Source organism: Tachysurus vachellii, chromosome 17 (assembly GCF_030014155.1).
Source record: "Tachysurus vachellii isolate PV-2020 chromosome 17, HZAU_Pvac_v1, whole genome shotgun sequence".
NCBI classification, from domain to species: domain Eukaryota; kingdom Metazoa; phylum Chordata; class Actinopteri; order Siluriformes; family Bagridae; genus Tachysurus; species Tachysurus vachellii.
In genome coordinates this window covers 13,408,564-13,432,042 of record NC_083476.1, presented here as the reverse complement: position 1 = coordinate 13,432,042, position 23,479 = coordinate 13,408,564, and the positions used below count along the sequence as shown (strand labels likewise).

Here is a 23,479-nt window from a genome sequence, read left to right as displayed (position 1 = left end):
TGCTGGACAACTGAACAAGGCCCTTAACCCTTAATTGCTCAGTTGTATTAAAAAAAAAAATGCTCTGGATAAAGGTGTCTGTTAAATGCTGTAAATGTATGTCTAATAAAACAAAAAGGTTCATTTGAAAATTTTGTATAGACTTTATCCTTGTCATGCACTTCTGTCTACGTATTGTGATGTGAATAATAATATGCACCTTTTGTAAACAAGAATAGTCTGGTTATAAGAATACATAAGAATAGTCAACCAAAACAGAAAAGTGCTGCACAGCGCCCCCTTCTGTTTAATCTTTGCACGACCTCACCACGGGTCTGAATTCCCCTTATCTTCCAACTAAGTCTGTTGTTTGGTTTTGTTTCTTTTTTTATCTTCCATCTGGGGTTTGGTGCTCAAAGTTCCCTAGAGTTATCTCTAGAAATATCTCTAAAAGGTCAAAAACACATCTCTAATATTTTCTAATCCTCTCTAATAATTCTCTAAAATCTTTTCTATCTCTTTTTTCCCTGTTTGTATTGTATTGCACTCATGCACTAAGTCTCATGGAGTATTTTCTACTATTCTTTCGTTATTTCTCTAAAATAGATAAGCTTGTTAAGCATTTATTTATTTAGCTTTTAGCATTGAGCAGCTTTAGCATTTATTTAGTCTGCCACTTTAAATGCCAGCAGCACGTGATGAAAATGACAGCTAAAAGCGTTCACTTGAACTGAGTGCGGCTCGTGCCCTATTGCATTATGGGAAATGTAGTCACATAAAGAAAACTATCGTTATTATTTTGAACTAGTTTAAGGGTTTTCTGAAAAAGAATAACAGGTATGTTTTAATATTTTATGTCTTGTTGACGAATGCTATAGTAAACTGCCCAATTTATTTATTTTTTTTTTTAGCGTATCTTTTAGCAACTGTGTTAAATACTACAACTCCCAGATATGTTTGTCGCTAGGAGACCAGACTACAACAATCGCCTTAATTGCTTGTAAATTATATAGGATAGCAGATTATATATCTGCAGTATCTACCGTATGTTGGTGGCTAATATTAAATTAGACATTTTAATTGTTTTCTCCCCCTCAGACTCTAGGTATTTAGACTAAATATGGCTGGTTTGGGAGTTTACAAACTGGACAATGGAGAAAGTTTTCCTACGAATTGTTTCCCAATAAGGTCATTTCATCAGAGTAAAGAAGGTATAAAAAAATATTATTTTTATTATTATTATGCAATTAAAACAGTGTTACTGTGTATGTATATGAAATTATACCTCACAATGTTTTAGGGAATACTTAGTGCTAAAGGAAAGCCTGAGATGTTTATTAGTTCATAATACAGAAGAAATTTGGGCAAATTGAAAATACTGGGCAAACTGAAAATATGGAATATGTGACAGATCAAATTGAATTATTATGTATAGAGTAGGGGGTCACGGTGGCTTAGGGATTAGCACGTCCGCCTCACACCTCCAGGGTCGGGGTTTGATTCCCACCTCCACCTTGTGTGTGTGCAGTTTGCATGTTCTCCCCGTGCCTCGGGGGTTTCCTCCGGGTACTCCGGTTTCCTCCCCGTTCCAAAGAAATGCATGGTAGGTTGATTGGCATCTCTGGAAAATTGTCCCTAGTGTGTGATTGCGTGAGTGAATGAGAGTGTGTGTGCCCTGCGATGGGTTGGCACTCCGTCCAGGGTGTATCCTGCCTTGATGCCCGATGACGCCTGAGATAGGCACAGGCTCCCCGTGACCCGAGGTAGTTCGGATAAGCGGTAGAAGATGAATGAAAGAATGAATGAATGAATGTATAGAGTACAACAAAATATGATGTTTCTTAACCAAACATCAAGAATGCAGAAAATAAAATTGATAGTGAATAGTTTCAAATATAAATAGAGAAAAGGATATACATGGAATGACTCACTTTTATTACTGTAAATATAAGAAACTATTTTAGAAGTGTGTGCGTAGGGCAAACTGTGATCAGTGATTAATTACTAGGAATAATGGTTATCACGGAATAATGACTAGTGATTGACAACAATGGAGAACAGTGATTGGTCATTGGGAGCACAAAAATGCAACTCAGTCTTTATACACTACAGCTGTTTGGGATGCCAATTGTTCAAAGTTATTATTGTTTTCTCTTTAAAGGAGCAGGGCATTGGTTAATTGCCCAAAGAGTGAGTGTGGAGGACCGATATAAGATCCTTAAGCAACCAACATCATTAAAACACTCTTGCACAAGACCGTCGGGTCAGTATGAATGTGAAAGACTTGGGCAAAGAACACTAAAACATTCTGGAAACACTTTAAATGGAGAGATTTTGGTGAGAATGACTGCCAGCATTTGTTCATTATCCATCACAGTTTTAAAAATGCACTCCATTTATCACCATTTATCATCCAGGTCACTCTGTAAGTGTGCAGTAACTGATTGTATGTGATGTGTGCTGGATTGAAAAGGCTCATACCTGTACAACCTATGCTTTCTTTTTAATAGTCTATTTACTGTTTAAAATTTGAACTGAATATGATGTGTACTTCTCTTATTCTTCTCCAGATGGCTCTGCACTGTGTGGACAGACCGTCTGATCTCTGCTCTGTGGACATAAGTGAAAGAAAGCTGGAGTCGGTAGGACAGATTTGGTTTGGTTTTCTCAATTTCAGTTTCCTCTGATCTGATTCATCTTTGTTTGGACAGGTTACACTTGAAGGGTTGGAGCAATTTGATAGTGTTGCTTACATTAATGCTTCTGACAACTTTTTAACCCTAGGTAATATACTTTTACTTTTCATATCATGAAGAATATTCTATTTCAATCATGTTTGACACTATTATTAAAATATAATATATAATGGAAAAACAATTTGTGGGATTTTAGAAAAATCAATTACCAGATTTGGCCGTTGATCAAACCCATATGGTGTTTATCTGATACTTTTAGAGGCTTTTAGCAGGTTTCCTGCACTGAGGGAGCTGGAGTTGTTGTTGAATGGTCTCAGCACCGTGGAAGTTAATGCTGTAGATTTTCCTAGATTAGAGGTAGGTATTATGCCTGTAATAAATGCTATAGAAATCAGAATCTGACATGATTAGCTTTAATTCCATGCTGGTCTGAAAAGTTTTATTGCTGAAAAGGTTTGTTGCTTAGCACAGGGTTTCTCAAACTTTACTATTTTCTTCTACCTTTAACTAAAAGATATTTTATTAAAAATCTTTTTAAGTTTTTTTTTTCTTGGTATAGGTCCTGGACCTCTCCTACAATAATTTATCAAGTAGCGGTATATTAGCCATTGGCCTTCTACCAAGATTAAAAGTGCTTCATTTGACCGGAAACAATCTGCAGACACTTCCGCCTGATATGGCTGGCTCTAATACTCCCGATGGTGATGTGTACGTGGTGTTGTTTTTTTTGTTTTGTTTTGTTTTTTTTTGGGTTTTTTTTTGTTTTTTTACAATCTAGTGTTTTCTATTTAATAGTGTATTTGCACAATAAAACTTTAAATTGACTTCAACAGAGCACCAGAGTCCAGTACGTTGTTTCAGACTCTTGAAGTGTTGATGCTGGATGATAATAAACTGACTTCATGTGTCTTCAGAAGTCTTTCAAATCTAGAAAGGTTAGATTTTCCATCACTGTCATGCTAGGAATGTTTTGGTTGAAAGAAGTACTTTTGCATTGATGCACATTCAGAAAAAGGGGATAAATAAACTGCACTTTCCTTGTTTCTGATGATAATTTGTACATTGATTAACTTTAACCTAAAAACTTCACTCTTAAAAGTAACTATGGTTCAGGCATTCTTAAATGAACATTACATGAAAATTTTCAAGTGAAAGATACAAAAATAAAGATCCAGAAAATTGACCCTTAAGGTTAAGACCCCAGCAACAAGGAGATTTTATGTTAAATGTTATGTTAAAGGTATATTTTAGTAATTATTCTGAAATGTATAATGTATCTGTATATAAGGTTTAATTTCATCATTCTGAATTGTGTACAATTTCCAATACATTATTTGAGGCTATGATTGAAAGATGCTTAGCAATATATCCATATATACTATCAATAATCAAGTTTCCTGTGAAATAAATTCCTGTTATCATTACAGCAGCTATAAGCAGCTATAGCTCTGTTTTTTCACATTCCTGTAGTTAATAAGACAAAAATGCAACTTGTCATGTTACACTGCAAACTATTTAAGTACATTTATATAACCTGTCATGAGCTGTTATTGAATATTATTTACCTTCTGTCCAGTTAGAAAAAGTACAACATAAATGTGGTATAAAAATATATTATTATGATAACTATAATAGTTTTTCACTTATTTGAACGTTTTTTTTTAATAATTTTAATTTCTAAACTATTAATACTCTTTGCTTATATTATTTCAGGCTTCAGCATTTAAATCTAGAAGGAAACGCCATCTCTGAAGTTCCTTACCTTCAGCCGACACCTCTGCTACAGGTGCCAGGTGATTCAGTGCTCACAAACAAAAAATGCCATGATTTTATATATAATGATACTCCATTGGAAGCCCTTGACTTTCCATTAATTCTCTCTTTTCTTTTTCTTTAATTCCTGCCACTCAGTCTGCTCTGATTCACAAGGGAACCAACAGAAACCTTTTAATATAAATACTGATATGAAATCATCACAGTTGGTATTAATATCATTCTGTTATACATATTTAATTCATTATTTCAAAAATCTTTTTTATTGTCAGTAGAATTTCTTCTTTTGATTTAATTTCATTTTTAGGAAAATGAGGAAGATTTCTGTCCACCATTACCAGAACTTCGATATCTGAATCTGGCAAAAAATAAGGTCTGTTTACCATCAGCTTCCAGCTGTCATAGATTTAGTATATTAAAAAAACAGTGGTGTAAGAGGTGTAATTATTTGTTTATATATTTATTAATTTTCCAGATATATGAAGAAGAGGCATTGTTGGCTGTAGCATTGCTTCCTTTCCTTAGCGAGCTTGTTATCCACTCAAACCCACTGACTACACAGAGGAGTGGTAAGCTGTTAGTGCGTTCAATATTTTTTTAATGCTATAATTTAATTTCAATTTAATGCTATAAAGTTTAAAAAAAAATTTCTATTATGTCTTTGTTTTAGGTGATCCACCAATGTTGACTTGGTTTCTTCAAGACAGACTTGGTATTAAAATAAGACGTAAGAAGTCAGATGAAAGACGTAAGAAGTCAGATGTAAAGCCACAGCTTGTGCTCCCTGTCAAGCCTAAAAGAAAGGTTATTTATCCATTTATGGGTCTAATATTTCCTTTAGGCCTCTGATGAATTCTCAGATCTAAGTGGTCTGAAGTTAGACAGTACTGTAGCTCCAAAATGTTACATTCATCTTTTCCTCTTACAAATTCAGGTACAAACCAAAATCCCAAAGGTACGAAAGGTTTCCTCGATCACAGAGGCCTTGTGTGCTTCAGAAGTCCCTTCTACAGACAGTGGTTCTAAAGAACTAAACAGACAACAGACATCAGATTCCAAGTGCTCTGACACATTGCTTCTCAGCTCTCCATGTACCAACACCGATGAGATGAAGAAGGAGATAGAGAAGGAGAATGTCACTGCTTTCAATGAATCAAATCCTTTGGAAAGGGAAAATGCAGAAATTCACAGCGAGAGTCAGCAAAATGAGGAAACATTCTTTGTAACAGAGGTGATTTAGCTTTAATTATGGGAATTATGAAAAAATGGAATAGCTGATACAGTGGAAGTATTACACGAGCAGAGGTATTTGATCATGTAATTAAAACTGTATAGCAGTTGGGGCAGTATCTGGTTTTTTTGGGATTATCAGCCTGAATTGCTGATTCAAAATGAAGATGTTACTCTTAATTTTGTTATAGTTCCCAAAGGTAAATGATTTGCTAGAACTTCAGTATCAGGACAAAACAGAGCAGTCAGCAGACAGCACACATCTTGGAAGAAATGATGATAAACAATGCCCTGAGAAGCTCCTTGGTTATGAAGATCTGCTAGATGATAACCTGGACTTAGACAGGCCTGAGCCTGTTGGTAAGTGATGGCCTTAATAAGCCATGATGATAAGGTAATATTTAAGGAGGTAATATTTATGGCTTTTTTTATGGCTTGTCAGGAATACAGCAGACCGTTAAAGCTTTGGAGTACATGCTGAAGAACCTGCTTGTGTACAGAGATTCCAAAGCAAATTTACAGAGACCATATAAAGAACAACCAAAAAAAGTAAGAAACTATATTATTTAGCCTTACCTAACAACCTAAGTTGTGATTGTCTCATACAGTGAATATCATTATTTGATCAAGTTGTTAGATAGTTACATGCCATAGAAAAATGCTCGTGTTTAAATGCTGTGAGAGACCTTTACCTCAGTCGATGAGACAGACTGATGTAGATGATCCGGATAATCAAAGAAAGATCCTTTAAAATTTCCCATTGCAAACTTAAAATAATAAAATTTTACAGTAATGTTGTTTTCTAAAAGTAGATTTAATTACAAATGCAGGGGTAAGTGGCAGCCTTTCATTGGAATTGATATGAAATCTTTAAATAGCCTTTGTTCTCTTTCATTTGTGGCTAACCAGATTTGTTTTCAGATTTTACGCAGATACAGTCTGTAGTCTTCAGAACAATGTATAGTAGTAAATGTCAAAATTCCGAAACTCAGAAGCTCATAAGGTTACTGGTAATGCTGCCACAACAGAAATGTCCAAATCTATTCCTGTGTCTGCTACTGAAGCTATGCACAGTTATATCACAGAACACAGAAATCACCCAATTCAGATAGACTTTATCCCTCTAGGACTGAAGCTAGTTTGTTGTTTTTGCAGGATTTGCACTTGTCTGGTTTAGTCTCTTTAAAGATTTACCAAAAACATGCTCAATGATGCCATCTAGGGGAGAAGTTGAAGGGAGACTCAAAGCAGAATATCTTCTCCATTTTAATTTTCTTTGAACACAAGCTGGGTTAATTTCTGGTGTTATCATTTGATTAAAAAAAATAGCTCATAGCATGGCATTATGGTGATGATGATAATAATAATATAGATATAATACAGTTTCTTACTAAAGATCATTTAACGTTTCTTGGTTTGAAAACATAATTATTAACGTAACCATGGTTTGAGGTGCTGGTGTGATGACTTAGATATTCAGTTTGAAGGGGTTCCAAGTGGTTTTGCTAATTGTTAGCTACATAAGGATTTGTTTTGCACTTCTATGCCACCGTAGATTGTAGCTCTGGAAGAACAATTAAAGAAGCAAACTTCAGACACCAAACAGGTCTTGGCTGACTAAAAACGGAGAACAATGATTTGAGATTTTGGTTGGTGTGTTTGTTTGATTGTTTGTTTGTTTGTTTGTTTGTTTGTTAACAAAGTAAAATATTCTTTTTCCAGATAAAGAATTTGCTTCCACAAAATCCGAAAGGAGAGAAAGTTAAAAAAATTCTCACAGAGATGAAAGAAAGGAAAACAATAAGTGAAGTCCCTCTTGGTAAGCTTTAGTATTTCATTTAGACAAAATTGCAAAAGTGCATTTTTTTGTTGCCAGTTCTATAGTTTCTTATTCATTGTGTTTGCAGGTTGGGGTTTTGAGTATAATAAATTAAATGGAATTATTTATACCACAAATAATTGAATTTATACCACATTGTTGAATTCTTCATTTTGATTGGTCAGATGGTGTTGACTAATTTTCTGTAACAGCAGCAACTGCACAAGAAATAAACAGTACAACAATTTGAAATGGTATGGAAAAAGAAAGAAATCACATGTGTACTAACAACCAGACCTAGACAGGTCATCCAAGGAAAACAGTTGATGGCAGAAACAATATTGTGAGAGCTGTGAGGGAAAACCTATAAAACATCAGTTAGTGACATCAGCAACAACCTGCACAGGGCTGTAAGAGGAGACCGGAGGTAGAAGCCTTTTTTAATTACCAGCAAATTGCTGCGGTATAAGTGGAATATAACACCTCTGGATGTGTTGCCATAGAAAAATAATCAACTTTAGAATGGTAAAATTCTCATTCACATCAGGAAGCACAACTTGTTATTGATTGTTTTTCTATAACAGCATGTCCCTACGTCTTTATTTTTTCACTTGGTGGTTCTTGCGGTTCTTACACATTTCCATCTCTGTCTTATAACAATTCAACACAATGCTGCCACTTTTGTTCTGTAACCCACTGTAATAGAGAAATAATCTATGCTTTTATATACAGTATAATTATCTGTTCTGCTGTAAAGAGCTGTTCATCACAAGCAATTACATCTCTGTTCTAATCACTGGAGAACATTTACTGTCTGTTCCGACTAAAAATCATGACTTCTTATTTTATGTATTGAGTGGTAAGTATTATTATATATAATATTTTAATTGGGTGGTCTGACCACAAAGTTTCCTTGTTCTATATTGTTCAACATGTCTAGATGTAAATATCAGGAAATTAAAGCAGAAAACTGTTGTCTTTTATCTTTTGTTCTCAAAGTGTACAGCAAAACAAAATAATTGGCCCTTCCATTCCAGGACTTTCAGAGAGGATTTTTTTGTATCAGAATATTTCCGGTCAATGTTGTTGAATATTTGTCTTGTTGCACCACCTGGCCTGATCAGTTAAGGTTACACAAATGTAATAATCTGGAGACTGAACACGATTCAATAATAAATATGCTTGAGTCAGAGATGAACTGTTGAAACTCTTGAGAAATAGGTTTACTGGAAAGTGCTCTGTTTGGCATTGCAGCTGTTCTTTTATTATCTCATCACTTATCAGAGCAGTCCGGGTATGATGGGTATGATGGACTGAGCTGGATTCATGCTGCACAGTTGTTATTGCTATTTTCCTACACTGAGCACATTAGACACATTGGACATTAGTACTGTATTTACAGGAGAGCAAGGGAACAATTATGCTATATGACATGTGATATAATATATTCTATATAACAGTGATTGTGTTTATTTTAGACCATATTTTATATAAAGTTGTGTAATCTTATACAGAGGATTTATGGTATTTATTATTCTTATTGTCCATTTCTTTACACAGACAAAGTTCTTCATGGAAAAGATATATACAGGAATGAATATAAAAAGGCACTGTTATTACTAGAAGATATGAAGAGCAAGTACAAGATGATCCACTTGAAATCAAAGGAGCAAGCAGCACAAATTGAGAGCAACTATAGGACTAAAGAACAATAATGGTTCAAATCCACTAACATAAATTAAAACCTTAATCATGGCTCAGTAAAACCATTTTTTATTCATTTATACCACAGTGCTATTGAATTCATGATTCTTATTAATCTTCTAACAGACTTTAACAGTCTGTAGTGACAGATGCAAGACAAAGCATCTTCATTTAATGGTTTTAATTTAATACAGTATCTATAGTCTATAGTCTATTTAGTTATAGTCTATAGTATTAATTACACATGGACTTATATGTCACATGCTCCACATAAATGTGTGTAATTGTTGATACTGTGGTGTTTTTAGTGAGGAGACATTAATTTTACATTTTTGGGCGGGGTCTCTAGTGTTTTTCTCCATGGAACTTTACATTTTCTAAAACAGAATATTTATTAAAGCTGAGTGATTTTTATATTTTGGTTTCTTGATTTTTGTCTTATTAACTTCAAGAAAGGAGAAAAAAAATCCAGGTGACAGAAAGACGTTTATAGCCGCTATAATAGTGATAGCAGAAACTTGTTTTATAAATCCACAGTTCAACAACATCAAATATCACAATAAATGGATAAAATGTATGATGTGTAATGAAGTGAAACTTTGCTAGCATAGTGCTGTGGTATAAGCATAACAAAATGCTGCCACTTCTGATCTGAAACACACTATAATGGATAAATAACCTATTGTTCTATCTATAATTATCTGTTTTGCTCTGTTCAGAAAAGTTCTTCAACAAAACTCTTTCCTCTCTGTTCAGATAATTGGAGAACATTAAATAGTATGGCGTCTGTTCTGCCCTAAACATAAACATCACTTCTTACTTTGAGTGTTATGTGTCTAACCTCAGTAAACTAATGCTTGTTACATCAAGAAGAAGTGTTATGACTTGATCTGTCTACAGCCTAATCAAGGGCCCAGTGAGCATAAAGACATTCAAAGACATTATAAAAATAATTTTGATTTTGGCTAGTGAGAAAGGATTTTCTTTTGAATACGGAGAAAAGATGACTTTTATTACCATAAGATTTTGACCAAAATAGGACATCTCTGTAGGGTGTAAGAAAGTAATACCAAGCAGAAAAAATAAGTAAGGTATAATAATAGGCTCATGAGATAAGTGTTATTGTAAATACATTCATCATATAAAAAGGAGCAAATTTATCATCTGTATATCACTGGATACTTTTTCTAGTCCTTAAATCCAAAGGTGAAATTTGTCCATTGTAACTTTACATTCCTGTACTTAGATTTCAGGGCTGCAAAAGCATTCTGAAATGTTTTTTTGAACCTTAAGGTGGATAGGCTACAACAACATTGGAAAAATCACTCCATGTAAAAAAAAAAAAGGTTTTCTGAAACTCTCTTATTAACTCTCTTAAGAGAAAAGTAAAAAGACTCTGGTGACAGAAAGTCTGCTATATATTTATAGCTGCAATACTGTAAGTAATAGCAGCAACTTGTTTCACAAATGTTCCACAACATCAAAAATAACTATAAATGGCTAAAATGTTTGAAACGTCATACAATATTGATTAAACACGTTTAATTTGCTGTGTCAAACGCTGATAAAATGTACATTTATATTTGGCAGATGCCTTTATCCAGAGCAAAATACAAAAGTGATTTTAAGTCTCTATCAAAACTGCATATAGGGTTGCATCAAACCAACTTGCTGTTCCTTACATGTCCCCAAATCTTCACTTTTATAATTTAAATATTGGTGGTTCCTTCATTCATGTTTTCAACGCTAACATGAATTCAGCACAACAGGCAACATCTGTTCTGAAACCCACTGTAATGGAGAATTGATATATTCTATTTCAAATGATCTGTTCTGCTTAGGTCATCAAAGCTCTTTTGAATGAACTACAACATTGGAAAAGTGTTCTGAGATGCATTTCTACTTAACATGGTTGTGAAAAGTATTTTTGCCATAGCCTTCCTGTCAGTTTGAAACAATCTGGCCATTCTCCTCTTAGCTCTCTCATCAACAGTGTGTTTCCACCCTCATAAGTATAGCTCACTGAGTTTCAATTTGTTTATTTGTGTGTCTGTTTGTTTGTTTCTTTCTTTTCGCCCAATTCTGTATAAACTCAATAGTGTAATGCATGAAAATACCAGATGCGCAGCCATGCCACAGTCACTGGTATCACATTTTACATCATTCTGATGTTCATGATGCGAATTGAATCGATTGCATTTTAAATAGATTTATTATTGTATAGGTCGTATTAGCAATAGTCAAGTTGTCAATTACCTATTAAAATAGCAGTTAAAAATATTTTAATCATTACAGAGACAGGGATGTGGTAGTTCAGAGGTTAAGGTGTTGTATTACTGATTGAGAGGTCATGGGTTTGAATCCCAGGTCCACCAAGCTACCACTGCTGGGCCCCTGAGCAAGGCCCTTAACCTTGAATTGCTCAGTTGTATAAAATCTAAGTCTCTCTGTATAAGGGTGTCTGTTAAATGCCTGGAATGTGAATGTATTTTGTGTCTGGTTTTCCCCGAGGCACTTGTGTAATATAGCCCGTGTTCCTGTAGAGGGCGCTTTTCTATAAACCCCGCTAGCGTTTTCGGACTGCAGCAGTTTCTCCGGTAGTCACTGCTGTCGCAGTTACTAAGAGAAAACGTTAAGGATATCTGTTCACTGGAATTCTTTGTAATTAGGAGAAGAATGGCCTGCCTGAAGCATGTTTTTATTTTAGCCGCTATGCGCTGGTTTGTGGTGTGTGAGACAGAAGCTACTCAAAGTCGAAAAAGTAAGTGTCAGACTGACTACATTAAGCAGAATGTTGAGATGTTACTCACTATGGGCTACTTGTATAACCTCAGATCTGCTGTTAAATTTCATAATGAATTTGAATAATGAGTGATGTTTGAATATATTTGTATCGGACATTTTCTTGTCGATTTTATAAAGCGCTTTTTGTCACCTGCTCAATCTCGGATTCACTCATCACTCATTCACATCATTCACATCATTCACTCATCACTCAGTCACACATCAGATCATTCACGCATCACATCATTCATTCACCACTCATTTACTCATCACTCATCACATCATTCATTCATCACTCATTCACTCACTCATCACATAATTTACTCACTCATCACATCATTTACTCATCACTCATTCACTCACTCATCACATCATTTACTCACTCATCACATCATTTACTCATCACTCATTCACTCATTCACTCATTCACTTTCACTCATCACATCATTCACTCATCACTCATTTACTCATCACTTATCATTCACTCACTCATCACATCATTTACTCATCGCTCATTCACTCACTCATCACATAATTTACTCACTCATCACATCATTTACTCATCACTCATTCACTCATCACATCATTCACTCATCACTCATTTACTCATCACTCATCATTCACTCACTCATCACATCATTCACTCATCACTCATTCACTCCTCACTCATCACATCATTCACTCATAACTCATTCACTCCTCACTCATCATATCATTCACTCATCACTCCTTTACTCTTCACTCATCATTCACTCACTCATCACATCATTCACTCATCGCATCATTCACTCATCACTCATTCACTCATCACATCATTTTATCTTTTTTTAAATTATAATGATTATTATAAATGTTATGTTTTGAAGCCTAAGCTGTAATCCTCAGTGGTAAATTGCAGTGTTATGTCTGAGCCTATTTTCTGTGTCATATGTGTAGTGTTTTGCACGTTTAAGGAGAAGACGTACAGCCCAGGAGACAGCTGGCATCCTTATCTAGAGCCGTTTGGGTTCATGTTCTGCATGCGCTGTGCTTGTACTGAAGTATGTACTGTACTCAGATAGCTACAGTGAATACTGTGTATATAGATTGTGTGTGTGTGTGTGTGTGTGTAAACGAGATTTGTCTCTATATTCTTTCTGGCTGACTGTCATGCATCTCTGACCCCTCAAAGTCTGGCCATGTCAAGTGTAACCCCATCAAATGCCCAACTCTACGCTGTGACAATCCAGTGACTGACTCACGGCAGTGCTGCCCACGCTGTGCAGGTATGCAGGTATACACACACACACACGGAACAAGGAATAGATAGTTAGTCAAACAGACAGACAGAGACAGTTTTATATATATACTAGATATATACTATTATTATATATTTTATAGATATGTACTATATATATATATATATATATATATATATATATATATATAGATATGTATATATATATATATATATATATATATAAAATATAAGTCTATTGATCTAACTGTGTAACTATTCACCCAACTGCTTTATTTATAGTATTTATAGACAGACAGAGAGAAAGGTAGGAAGACAGACAAATAAAATATGAGTGACTCTTTTTAGCATTGCTGCTTGGATGAGCAGTGAGACTGTCTTCATATCCTGTTCAGCACAGAGGGCATTAGGATTTTTATAGGAGTTGTTTAAATTCCTTCAATATTATTCATGTGACATGGTTAGATTTATGTGACGCCTTGTCTCAGCTGGCTCTGTCATTTTATGGTTCGTATTTCAGTAGTTACACTCATTATTATTATACATGAAATGCTTTGAGTTTGTGTTCAATTCCTCCCACTCTGTTCTGATTCTCAGGCAGAGAAACTTAATGAGCAGTACGCATACACTTACAGTACAGAGTGTTTGTCACTTTTAATACTAGTCTGATTTTCTGCCTGTCTTTCTGTTTATGGATGTATAATGGATGGATGGATGGATAGATATGTTGCTTGTTATGTATACTTTTTAATGTTTCCTTTTTCTATTATTATATTTAATGCTTTATTTTGGCACAGATGAGCAGAGGTCCCCGGCAGGTTTGAGGGCTCCTGTTAAAACCTGTCGCTACAATGGAACCACATACAAAATGGGCGAGACGTTCACTAATCACGATCTGTTCCCATCCCGGCAGTCCAACCAGTGTGTCATGTGCACATGCTCTGTAAGTGATTGCATGTTTTTCCCCTACATACCTTTTATATACTTAAAACACAACCTTGCCTTTGATTTTGTATAGTAATTACCAGACTTTTTTTACTGTAAAAAATTTTTGAGCCAGCTACAATACTGTCATTTATGAATATATGCATGCCATGATATTAATATAAGATTCTGGATGGTAATGTAGTCAAAAATAAGTTTACTGCATAAACCTTATGACTTGAGGATACCCTAGGTCTTGGTGTAATAAGTTAAGAACAAAACATTTTCTGCTGTTACTGGAAAATAACCATGGGAATGATGGGGTGGTCTGGCAAAAAACAGAATTTCTGTGTCCACCTTGAGCTTGATCATTTTGTCTATAACAGCAAAGTCTTTTATTCTTCTCATAACACAGCAATTTTAATTTCTTTTTTCTTTAAAGAATGAATCTTCATCCTATATTAGAATACATTTGATCTTATGAAACATCTGCAAAACAAGCAATCACTTTCATTATAATGTTATAAACAGGCATTCCTTCAACAGCCTCTGTTTTTTTCTCCTTTACTAAGTTAATAAGACAAAAATGCAGCTTATTATTTTACTGATAGTTCATAGTCTTGTCTGTCCTGAAGACTTTTCTGTAGGGGAAAACAGTTACAGACTTACAATATGATTAATCTTCTTAATTGAATAATTGTCTCCTTGAATGTAAATTCATCATATCAAATATTACGTGTGTTTTAAAAATGTATGAATTTGGAGTGCAGACCATATAAGTCGCTGTATAAGTTGCTACTCTAGAAATGATAACATGTTAGGAGGCATATTTGAAGATTTGAATTGTAGATTCTTTTAAAAAAAAAAGGCCATGATACTATGGTCAGGATATAATGTGGTAAAATGATGATTAACTCAGTTCATTTAATTTGTCAACATTGTCACTTGTCTTTCTTTTCTTTCTTGGCCTCCAAGGGTGGAAATATCTTTTGCGGACTGAAAACCTGTCAGTCCATCACATGCTCTTCTCCCATCTCTGTTCCAGATACATGCTGCTTTGTTTGCAAAGGTGATCATTAAAGAAGTTAATATTTAAGATAATAAAAAAATGTAAGGATTGAAACACTTGGGTGCATGCCAGCGATCACAATTATTAATTGATTAATGAGAACAAATTAGTTTCTGTCACTGCTTACGTTAGAGCATCTATAGACAGTTCATCGCTCACAAGCATGTGTTCTTTCCTTTCTATTTAAGTTAATCAGACAACAATCACAGCTTGTCATGTTACTGATAAAGTGCCAAGTCTTCTATCATGAAACTCTAGTGGAAAACTTAGAAGCAGTAACAAAAGTCTGTCGCTGAAAATTCTTTCCATAATTTATAAATGTTTCTTCATAGAAAACTTCACCATATCTATTACTGTATAATGTTTCTCTTTGTTAAATAACGACACATTTTCATTTTTTGTTAGATGTCAATTATGTAAATTTTGAGTTGCTGCTTTAAAAAACGATCATTTATATAATCATAGAATGAGCACTTTAAAAATTACAGCATTTGGCGGATGCCCTTATCCAGATTGACTTACAGAAGTTGTAAGAAGACATTAAGTATAATTACCTATGTATGTACAGAAGTCATTACGTATCATTTGAATTACTAGCTTTATAGTCAAAACTGCTGCTGCTTTAGAAAATGAATCAATACCTTCTGGCCAGTTAGATTCAAGAATTCACTTGATTCACTTTATAAGTTGTAATTATAAACATCATGCGTGCATCATGTGTGCATCATGCTCATGTTTTAAAATGAATTGTATATAAATAGTAGTATACATGCAGTTTTCAAGCAGATTTAAGGAGGCAACCTGACTCTTGTTTTTCTTTCATGATCAGAGGGTCCACCTGATGATTCAAATGATGATGGAGGGCATCAGCTGAACCGAGGAGTAGTATGTATTTATTATGTACATGTACTTGTTATTAACAGTGCATCATTACTCATACATAATACATTTTTACATTTATATCGATAAATCTGCTCTGCATAGCCTAGTGCTCAATTGTACGATTTCCAGTGAAATTTAACATTATACATATGTGATAATATGATGCAGGGGTTTTCAGGCTTATCCATAAAGGGCAGGTGTGCACTAAAACCCCTTGCAGAGTCAGGCTATAAGAGCTGGATTAAGATTTACATGTTCAGCATTTTTTTGTGAAAGCAAAAGTCCTTAATTAAAAGAAATGTATTAAATGTTTTGAAGCACATTCAGTTTTGTTAAAATAAGCTGTTTGAAAGGGCAAATTAGCTGTGAGTCAATTACAAAGACCCAAGATCTTCTCTTTTATCTCCTCAAACCAAAGAGGCATTCTGTGGACCAGTGCCCTGGAGAACAGATGAAGAACCAAGCAACACGTGTAACACCAGCCGCAATTAGAGGTTCACTGAGAGGCCTTAACATACAAACACTGCACCTTAAAGGAGCAGCTGATACAACAGTGAAGATCCTCTTAGAGCGACAGCACCAAAGAGGTGAGCTCCCCAAGATCTCTAGCTGAATTAGTCAGTAGGGAAGAGTGGACACGGTTTCTTTGCCACGTAGCTAGCATTAGCTAACATTATATGATTTCTGAGAAAACATATATGATTAAACTACTTTTAGCACTTTAATCAATTTAATAGCACTTTAATCAATAGAACTAATTAGTCAGAATGCAGCATTACAGAAATCTGGATGTAGTTTTTAGATTTAGATTTCCTTAATGAGCAAGAAAAAGAAAAACGACAAAACAATATGAGGAATAAACTTGAGAGCAGGCAGAGTCAAAAGCAAACATATACTTTTATGGGTGACAGCAGATAGTGAGATAATACATCATTATACATACATACATTAACAACATGCTATAAAGACAAATAATACTGTGTGAAAGGATGTTCAGTATTAGCAAACTATAAATAAGCATCTTGGGATAAGTGCATGACAGTGGTTTATGATTATAGTAACAGTTCTTAAATACAAATCTCTAGTATACATGTGAGATTATATGCAGAAGACAAGACAAGATCTTTTCAGTTATACTTATAAGCGGATGTGCAGAAAATACAAACAGCAACACATACAGTAGGCAAAATATTTTTGGAGCCAGTACTTTCTCACAGTCGTTTGTCTAAGCTTGCACGTACAGTGGGAAGACCTACTCCCATGGTGATGTGTGGCACCCCATGCTGGGGAAAGTTCTGGAGTGCATCCTGTGCACCTGTAGAGATGGCCTTCAGGAGTGCCGACGCCTCACCTGCCCCAACCAGTACCCATGCAAACACCCCATGAAGATAGAAGGGAAATGCTGTAAAATTTGCCCAGGTAGCATAACACTCCTTCAGCTTATTGTCCAGTGATCCTACAGTATATGTCCCTGGGTGTTTTACATGTTGGAATTTCTTTTATATTTTTTCCATATCTGACAGAGAGTAAGAATGAGAACAATAGGACAGATTATTATCCAGGACAGGACAATAACAATCTTCTGGTGTATAAAGTTGAATTTTCATCTGCTGCACGTGAGGAAGATACAGTGCGAAAAATTGCCATTGAGAGACAAGGAGCCACGGAGGTTGAGGTGCAAGTATGGAAAACAGTAAACGGTAAAAAAAATATGAATACCTACCACTTCTACCAGCACAGTGTAGCTGAATGTACATCACCTACTCACAGGGATGTGCCTTTGATAGATTGATGTATTTACATTTCTCATATGAAATGCATCTCAGATTTTGGTTGCATTTACACTTTTATTTTTGTGGATAGTCTCTGTAGTCTATTGTTTGATGATTATGAAGTAAATAAATAAATACACATAAAACGTCTAGCTGTAAACAATACAGACGTAAGATACCATGAGCCTAAATCAATGTTCAAAGTTTTTGTTTGTTTGTTTTGGGGTTTTTTAAATACACACATACCACAAACAGGGAAGAAAGTGCTAGTTTAATTGTTTCATGAATAAGATGAAGTTTGAAAATAGCCAGTGACTCAGCTGTCCAATGCCATGGGGAAGTTCATTCCACCATCTTGGTGCCAGAACAGAAAAGAGTCGTTGTATACTTGCCTCTTACCCTGAGAGATGGTGGGACCAGTCGAGCAGCGCTGGTAGCTCTGAGGGTGTGAGGTGCAGTGTGAGGAGTGATGTGGGCTTTGAGGTAAGAGGGAGCTGGTCCATTTTTAACTTTGTAGGCAAGTATCAGTGTATTGAATCTGATGCGTGCAGCCACAGGAATCCAGTGGAGGTATTGCAGCATAGTGGTGTAATGTGAGAACTTTGGCAGGTTGAAAACAAGTCGTACAGCTGCATTTTGGATTATTTGACAGATTGCGTTCATAGGTAGACCTGACAGCAGTGAGTTGCAGTAGTCCAGTCTTGACTGAACAAGAGACTGAACAAGTTCCTGGGCAGCCTGTGTGAACAAAAATGACCAAATCCTTCTAATGTTATAGAGAAGGAACCGACATGAGCGTGTCACATTAGCAACATGGTTAACCCAAGGTTGCAAACTGTGACTGAAGGGTTCAGATCGTTATGCAGGGATATTGCAAGATCATGTCCTTTGGATGAATCACCTGGGATGATCAGCATTTCAGTTTTGCTAGGATTGAGCTTCAACTGATGAGCCATCATCCACAGTGATAGGTCTGCCAGACATGCTGAGATCCGAATAGAGGTTGTGGTATCTGCGGGAAAGAAAAGATAAGTTGAGTATCATCAGCATAGCAGTGGTAAGAGAACCCATGTGAGGAAATAACTTTACCAAGAGAGTGAGTATACAGGGAGAAAAGGAGAGGACCAAGTACTGAGCCCTGTGGGACACCAGTGGAGAGTCTGCATGGAGCAGATGTCACTCCCCTCCATGTTACCTGATATGAGCGTCCTTCCAGGTAGGAAGCTAAGCAATCCCAAGCTGATCCACAAATCAGACTCCTGAGGATGGACAAGAGAGTCTTGTGGTTGACTGTATCAGACACTGCTGAAAGGTCAAGGAGGATGAGGACAGATGACAGCTTGGCTGATCTAGCATCATGTAGTTTCTCAGGGACATCCAAAAGGGCTGTCTCTGTTGAATGTACTGCTTTAAAGCCAGACTGGTCGGGATATTGGAGGTTGTTCTGAGAGAGATAGGCAGACAGTTGATTATAGACAATGCATTTAAGAACTTTTGAAAGAAAAGAGAGAAGTGATACCTGATGTTACTGTTACTTTTACTGATGTCTGATGGATCCAGAGCAGGTTTCTTCAGGATGGGAATAACCCTTGCTCTTTTGAAGGTAGTTGGTACATGACCAGATGTTATGGATCCATTGATAATAGCAGTCTGGAGCATAGAGGAAGGGAGTGGATTCAATAGGCAGGTGGTAGGATCGCAAAAGTTAGCTAAATTTGCCTCGTAACTGTAATGAATTACTAATGTTGTAAGTGAACACATCAAATATGACTTGCATGGTAATTGACTAGAGGGGAAAATTGTGTACATTTGATTTTATTTTTTAACTATTCTTTTAATAGACATTTACAGACCTTGTGCTAACCTTAGAATAAATTAGAGACTGCAGTAAAAACTAGAAGTTAAGTTGGAAGCAAATGATTTTTAATATTTCTAGGGGTACTACATCTGATGGAAACTGGTGATGTTCAAAAAAAGGACCTTATAGAGCATCCAGAGAATTATATTCTACTGACTACATTAGATGAGGGTGAGTTTTCCCCTTATTTTCATCCTTTCTTATTTATTGTGTTAGTAGGTTAATGCAGTGTTGCATGTATATGAAATATAATAAAGAGATAAGAAACTGCAGATGAATTGCATGTACAAGTACCTAGTGAATGTGTATGAAAAGAGTAATACAGTGGATTATTTGAGGCTTATTTGGGGCACCTGCAGGTCAGGGCAGAACAACAGACAAAAGGACATAAAAAAGAAACATTTTTTGTTTCAACGTGATTTTCTATTTTGGTAGTTATTGTCAGTAAGCAAACCTGAGACAAAGCTCTGTCTTTCTTGGTGATTTAGATTAGTTAATATTAGACCAATTATATTCTTGATTCTGGTTGGTCAAAAAGTGTTGAATAATTATCATTAATTGAATTTTACCAGCTATGCTTAGCTTTATGTGTAAGACAATCCACAGATTTATATTAAAGCACTAATTCTAGTTATTATTTCTATAGTAACAACTTACACATTGATTTGTGTGGCACGTTGCTCCACATAAGCGAATTTTAAAAGCACCAGCAACAAAAATGTGTCAGAGCTTATTAACAGTCAGTGATAAAGATGTCGCTTTATGGGTTTTTGATGGCCTTTTTGATAACAGAAATTTCTACAACATTAAGAAAAACTTAATGTTAAAAGGTTAAAAAGGTATAATGTGTATTTTAATAAATAAAGCATTTAGGCCAATTTTAGGTAATTGGCATAAAACACTTCAGGATATGCAGTTGCCATATCTCCGCTTCATCACAACCCTCTGATGTTGATTATTTTTCTATAACAGCATCATGTCCTGTCATTGATTGGTTAGTTCTTTTTCAGGATTTTTACTTCTTTAATGCAATCACACAATGGAATTTTAGTGTTTTAGTCTGTGAATATTTTTTTTCTTTTAGATGCTTGGAGAAAGTTTAAAGAGGAAGAAGACAAAGAGAAAGACTTCAGTAGAAACAGGACATGTGAAGATGGCATTAAGGAGGTAGTGAAGTACTTAAATCCAGATCAGCTGGACATTCTTTGCACGTCTTAGTCCTCCAAGTGTCCTCTCTGGTCTGGAACAATGTATCAGCTCAGCGTCCAACACCTCTTTTATTACCAAAACACAAAACAGAACACAAACAATGTGTTTTAGTGGAAAAGCAAATACCGGCAGAAGAACTCTGCTGCCCCACGTGAGATGTAGCTTTTGTAGAAGCCTTGAACTGGAGTGAAGCTAATGGTGTGCTCAAAATACAGAAGGGAAAGTAAACACAAGATATGTCTCAGTTCTGACACAAGAAAGGGAAATATAGTAATATTACTTTTTATTAAGGAAGATCATGTGGATGTGATTGCTGAACAAAGCAATGACTATATTTGTACAGTAATTCAAGTGAGATAGGAATGTAAGCAGATTATTGGCCGGGATGCTTTTATAAAGTTGATGTAGGCCACATTTTTATCACTGTCATCAATTATACACCCATTAAATAATTTTAATACTAAAAAGAATGTTAATATTTATTGGAATTAAAAAGAGATGGAATGGAAACATGCATTAATTAAAGGTCAATAAAAACATTAGGTCTGTATGCACAGAACATTTTATACCATGGTAGTGAAATTAAATGTGAGAACTTCTGACCAGAGGCAAGTGTTCTTACATAAGCTGTTCTGGCTGGACAATGAACCATTGAAGGCACTTTAGGATTTTTAGGATTTGTGGCTCTTACTTGCTCTCCTCTAAAATTTTGGCATGCGCTACAGTGTTATAGTTTGTTTTTTCAAGGGTTGTGGTAGTCTAACAGCATGAGTGCAACAAGAGAGCTCTGTTAATTTGATATAAATGTAGGTCAGAATTTTCCAAGAAAACTGAACAGGACAGGCCTTGTTAGGAAATAACAAGCCTTATTTTAACCGCAATCACTAATATATCTAGTATTTGTAAAGTTTACCAACTGATCAGGCTTTCAGCCACCTGTTATGGCACATCACTGTACAGTTCAATTTTCACGGCAGAGGCAACTGACATGATTTCAATAACAAATTCACAAAGGATTGTTAGTTTAATGGAGATGTCCTTCTGCAGCCAAGCCGGAGGTTTGGTGAGGACGTGGACTGTCAGCTGCTTGTCGACAGCCTTGTTCGGGTCACCAGGTGGAGGATAATCCATGCTTGTTCACAGTGAACTGGGCCTGGCCACGGACCCAGACTGGAGAAGTTCAAAGAGTAATATCCACTTTCCCTTTTCTCTGAACCCCAAAAGCCCACTTTCCCTCCCTCCTCAAGCACAATGAGTCATTGTCCTGGACTCACACATAGTGCCAGACAGTGCTGCTCATCTCTCACTGAAGGCCTGACAAAATATTTTGCAACAGAAGCCCCTCAGTTGAAGACCTTAATAGTCACACAATGAAGCTGTGAATTATTTTTGCTGGCTGTTGGATCTGGCACTTTCTGGCAATTTGTTCTCTCCTGAGTGACTCAGAGGCAGACTCTGTGCTCCAAGGGTGGCTGGTATAAATAGGCTCTACAAAAATTTTAAAAGAAATTTAAAGGAATTTAAGGTTTTACTTTTGCCACCAACAGCAGAAGACTTGCTGTTAACAAATATTTTAAAGTGGATTATTTTGGACTTGAACACAACAGTAGAAGTTGTGAGATACAACAAGGCTGCAGCTGATCCTGTTCTAGACCAAATTGCAGAATCATGCAGTTTTTAAGTGATGGTCATGTCAGGTGATTGACATGACCATCAAGTGTCGAGTGTAATGAACATGAACAAACTTATTTATTCTATTATCCCTTTTTCATCCAAAATACCTTGGAAGAGAAGCAAAAAAAAAAATAGAGAGAGACTAAGCACACATTAAACAAAGCAGTATAGATTACACAAAAGAAAATACTATATGACAAAACATAAGTAGAATTTTTTTAGTTTCAACATACTTTTCTGTTTTCCCTGCTTGGTACTCAGAGGAAATGTGACAAGAAACCAGTATAGACATTTAACAATTAAAAAATTTGAAATCACAGTTGCAGCTGTCTAATCTGCTTGTGTGTGTGTGTGTGTGTGTGCCATAGCGCATCTCATAAATCTTATTATGCAATCAATGAGATCTTGTGATTTAATTCATTGCTCAACCTTAATGCGTTTGCTTTTCAAGCTACTAATATATATTAGATTTTAACCTATTGTACTCTTCTCAGTGTGTATATTATCAGAGTGTTTGTTTAATTCATACATTGGTAAAATATTTAAGAATGAAAAGTGTATACCATAATGCCTGAGATGGAATCCAATATGTTTTTATACCTGGGTTATATTTAGTTTGATGAGTTTGGAACGTTCTGCAACATTTCCCACAGAGTTCAACACTTGTTGCTGGAGCACAAACTTGATTTTAAGCATTGCCATCTTTGGCATCTTTATGGTCCTTTCATTGTTGGATGGAGGTTGGTTTTGAATTCCCTCTAAATAGCATTTGGCCAATTCTGCTATGCATGCTTAGTCTTGGCTCTGGCAATTTGAACAGCTGGGGGCAGTCAGTGGGCATAAATCAAGCAGAAGGGTCAGTTCTCTGT

At 35.6% G+C, this 23,479-nt stretch overlaps 2 protein-coding genes across 3 annotated transcripts; both read left to right on the top strand.

Moving 5' to 3' along the window:
* The first annotated feature begins 1,054 nt into the window (after positions 1-1,054).
* Positions 1,055-9,256, top strand: xrra1 (X-ray radiation resistance associated 1). The gene is made up of 16 exons (XM_060891704.1): positions 1,055-1,190; positions 2,141-2,316; positions 2,550-2,621; positions 2,691-2,763; positions 2,935-3,032; positions 3,235-3,383; positions 3,509-3,610; positions 4,389-4,476; positions 4,756-4,821; positions 4,924-5,017; positions 5,119-5,252; positions 5,383-5,679; positions 5,870-6,038; positions 6,121-6,227; positions 7,401-7,497; positions 9,058-9,256. The coding sequence occupies exons 1-16, from the start codon at positions 1,100-1,102 to the stop codon at positions 9,210-9,212; spliced, it is 1,968 nt and encodes a 655-aa protein (XP_060747687.1). The 5' UTR covers positions 1,055-1,099; the 3' UTR covers positions 9,213-9,256.
* Positions 9,257-11,792: 2,536 nt separating this feature from the next.
* chrdl2 (chordin-like 2) lies at positions 11,793-22,892 on the top strand. 2 transcript variants are annotated; one of them, XM_060891666.1, is made up of 11 exons: positions 11,793-11,962; positions 12,922-13,025; positions 13,157-13,250; positions 14,020-14,165; positions 15,122-15,215; positions 16,045-16,100; positions 16,516-16,684; positions 17,328-17,516; positions 17,621-17,797; positions 19,806-19,898; positions 20,812-22,892. In XM_060891666.1, the coding sequence occupies exons 1-11, from the start codon at positions 11,878-11,880 to the stop codon at positions 20,943-20,945; spliced, it is 1,341 nt and encodes a 446-aa protein (XP_060747649.1). In that variant the 5' UTR covers positions 11,793-11,877; the 3' UTR covers positions 20,946-22,892. The 2 variants fall into 2 exon arrangements, with proteins under 2 accessions (XP_060747649.1, XP_060747650.1); XM_060891667.1 differs by having other exon boundaries at positions 11,827-11,962; positions 12,939-13,025.
* Positions 22,893-23,479: the final 587 nt, after the last annotated feature.